This window comes from Carlito syrichta, unplaced genomic scaffold (assembly GCF_000164805.1).
Source record: "Carlito syrichta isolate Samal-C Ts95f unplaced genomic scaffold, Tarsius_syrichta-2.0.1 Scaffold311469, whole genome shotgun sequence".
NCBI lineage: Eukaryota > Metazoa > Chordata > Mammalia > Primates > Tarsiidae > Carlito > Carlito syrichta.
The window spans coordinates 12,277-15,980 of NW_007255565.1; the positions used below are offsets into that span (position 1 = coordinate 12,277).

The 3,704-nt window shown below is 58.6% G+C and overlaps 1 protein-coding gene across 1 annotated transcript in view; it reads right to left on the minus strand.

Annotated features, from left to right (window-relative positions):
* Positions 1-3,704, minus strand: part of TERT (telomerase reverse transcriptase) — a gene marked incomplete at its 5' end in the record, with an annotated part of 18,496 nt that overhangs the window by 9,066 nt on the left and 5,726 nt on the right. Inside the window, 3 exons of the mRNA XM_021717883.1 lie at positions 23-108; positions 954-1,049; positions 3,438-3,596. Coding sequence (XP_021573558.1) covers positions 23-108; positions 954-1,049; positions 3,438-3,596 — 341 coding nt within the window. The remainder of the gene's footprint in view (positions 1-22; positions 109-953; positions 1,050-3,437; positions 3,597-3,704) is intronic.

A 3,704-nucleotide genomic window follows, 5' to 3' on the forward strand; every position in this document is an offset into this window, starting at 1 on the left:
AGCCTGGCACCGCTCACCCCACCTGCCCCCAATCCTTAGGATGCTGTTCTTTAGGAAGTGCAGGAAGGCGTCGAGGAGGCCTCCAGCCGTCTCGTTCAAGGACCAGCTCTGAGAAGCCAGCGGGAGGAGACACGGGTGAGTGGTGGCACTAGAACGCCCTGCACGTGACCAGGGTGGGGACACTGCGTCCCTGTGGGGTCAGGTACGTGAGCCAGGTGCTGGGCTGGGGTCCGGGTCCACCGTCAGCTGGCGGGCTGAGGCATGCTGACCCACGGGGGTGTGAGCACAACTCTGTTCGACATCTGACATCCCCTCTGGGCCATCGGGTGTCCAACTGAGCTCAGACACCCACAGCCCCGGAGCCTGTCACGGCCCAGACAGCACATGTGACCCAGTGGGAGCCTGTCTGGTCCCAGGCACCGGGTCTGGGTCACTGGAGCCCATGTAAATTGCAAGGAGCCCAGGGAAACTTAACCAGAGGTCTCCAAGCCTCACTCAACGGCCATGGTTATCCCCTAAATGGCGTGAATGCTCAAAAAGGATTCCATAGGAGTACAGAGTGCATGAGCAGTCACCAACCCTGCAGACCCTGGGGAAGCCACACATACAGATTTCATATGGACAGGCCAGCTCAAGGGGCGTCCACAGGTCAAATCCAGCCTGCCCCCGGAAGGCAGTGGCATGTTTTACATTGGCCTCAAGATGAGAACTCAGAGGGAAGATGCCTCAGCAAAACGCTGATAACGCCCGAGAGGGGATGAGTCTGGGCGACAGGAGATGCGGCCAGATGCAGTGGCAGCCATGGCCTGGCGTGACTGGGCTTGGGAACATGATGGGGCATGTGGCCTCATCTCATGGCTGCGTCCCACCCTGACTCCATCCCCACAGAGCAGAGAGTCCCCCCAGGACCCCCAGCCACTGGAACCCAAGCCCCCCACGGGCAGCGCTGGGACCTGCTCGATGACCACGGCGTCTCTCAGCGAGCGTGTCTCCTGCAGGTGTGTCACGAATTGCTGCATATATGGCTGCAGGTCCGTGAAGGTGGAGATCTGTGCAAGTGGGATGGGATGGGAGGTGGCGCCGGCCGTCCCGGCCAAGAGCTGGACGTGCCCCACGGGGAGGGAGCACCAGCCCTGGGGACCGAAAGAGCTGCAGGAACACGAGGCAGAAGGAAAGGTCTAGAGACGCGGGGGAGAGGTCATGCCCCGTCACCTCCTGTTTCACAGGGTCTCCTAGGGCGCCTTCAAACCCAGAAGCCACCTGGAGCGATATCCACACACAGCAGAAGGACACAGCGTCCCCAAGGCAGGACGCTCTCAAGGCAGGCGGCACACTGACGCCGACACCGTGAGCTTGTGAGGCGTCCAAGATGTGCACGGTGACGTTTCAACATGTTCTACGGCCCTGTGAGCTATGGCAATGCAGTGGGTCAAACCACACCAGGCCGAAAGACACAAAAGTTGCGACTTCCTAACTGAGCAGGGAGCAGGACACCCAGGGGTGAACAGAAATCACAGCCCAAATCAGAAAACACTCTACATTAAACAGCGATGGAAAGGAGCATGCCAAAATGCGTGAGACACAGCTGCAGCGGCACCACAGAGGAAATTGGCAGCTTCAAATGCTTGTTTGGAAAAGGAAGTACCCTTTTTTTTTGAGTTGGGGTCGCACTGTTGCCCAGGCTGGAGTGTAGGGGCATGATCACAGCCCACCACAGCCTTGACCTCCTGGGTGCTGGCGATCCTCTTGCCTCAGCCTCCCAAGCAGCTAGGATAACAGGTGCACAACACCACACCCAGTTAATTTTTTACTTTTCTGTAGAGACGAGGTCTCGCTCTGTTGCCCAGGCTGGTCTTGAACTCTTGGGCTCAAGCAATCCTCCTGCCTTGTCCTCCCAAAGTGCTGGGATTACAGGTGAGAACCACTATGACCAGTCAGAAGTTCAAATAACTGTAACTAAAGCTTGCACTTCAATGAGTTGGAAAAGTAACAAATCAAACCTAAAGAAAGTAGAAGGAAGCTGGGTGCAGCGCATGCACCTGTGATCTGAGTACTTCAGGAGGCTGAGGAGGGAGGATCGCGCAAGTCGGGAACTGTGGAGATCATGCCACCACACTCCAGCCAGAACAACAGAGTGAGACTGCACCAGCATGGCTGCAACCCGGGGCACTGATGCATCCAAGTGTTGATGAGGATACACAGTGACCGCCCTCGGTGCAGCTGGGTGGATGTGACTGGCCCCCCTGGAAACACTGCCAACCTTGCTGGCTCCAAACACAAGCGTGCCACAGCCCAGCCACCCCACCCCGGGACTCACCCAGAAGACAACCCCAAGAACACAGCAACGCCCAGCACTCTTCAAACCCAGAAGCTACCCGAAACGATATTAATGCACAGCAGAAGGACACAGCCACATGGTGCACTTGCACGAAAGGGGTGTGTGGCAACATGCTGCAGTGTGGCTGACCCTCAGGCGCCGACCCGCCTCTTGCGGGACTTCACTCATGGAGGCAGGCAGAGTGAGTCCAAGGGTTGGAACGGGTCACTGTGGGGGCCAGTCTTGGCCAGAAGGGAACCCGGGGGACTCCCCTGGGCCTTGATGTCCTCCATGCCTTGATGGAGGTGACAGCCACTGGTGTCTGCAGGTGTGAACTCAAAGGAGCTGCGCTCCAGAACAGAAGCCACGCCTCGTGGGTCTCACCTCAGTAAAAAAGTAGGCAACGTGCCAGGGGGTTTTCCCGTATGCCTCTCTGACATGAGGTCCCAAGAAATCCTCACCTTGGCATGTACCCCTCATACTGCTTGGGGGGACTGACACCCCAGCGCACTCATGACATCAGGTGGGAATCCGGCCCAAGGGCTCCTCTCCAGACTGCCAAGTCCTGAGACCCCTGGTTGCTCTGGGAGAGGTGTCCAGGGATCGAAGCCCTGCCCCCCACCAGCCTTCCTCTTGGAGTTGCCACAGGCCAAGCGTGGGCTTCTGGGGACTGCTGGGGGACCTGAGGCTCTGGGGCCACCAGGATCCCTCCTCTCCCTGCAAATCCTGTCTGCAGTACCCGAGATCCAGCCCTGCGAGGGGACAGTGGCATCGTCCACTTGGAGAAGACCCTGGGCATGGAACTTACTGATCGACATACAAGAGCGTGAGGATGATGGGGGACCCTTCCAGCAAGGGAAGGAAGGAGGCCAGGGGGCCACAACACCCGCAGCAGACACTCAGGTACAATGGATGCCCCACACAGCAGAGGAAGAGAGGAGGCCAGGGAGATACACACGCCCACTATGAACATGCCCATACAATAGATACACGTGCCAGAGACACACTCATATCACAGGCACGCACAAATCATAGCATGACTGAGCCACACCCATGCCTATGCCACGGACGCATCTGAGCCCTGAACAGGCACATGCCACACGCCCACCACAAGCCTTACGTCTCTCTTGAAGGACTTGCGGACATGCCCGTGGGCAGCCCTCTGGACCACGGCGTACTGGCGCACGCAGTATATGTCCTCCAGGGGCCTGAGGATGCTGGTGATCACCTCCGTGAGTCTGTCCTGGGGGATAGTGTCATAGGCCCCCACCACATCCATCTGCGTGAGCAGGAGAGGACCGCTGAGCTGTGTCTGCCCCCAGCAGTCACCTCCGTCCTAGAGCCTGGGCCCCCACAGCCCTCCTAAGGCCTGTGGATCTGACACAGG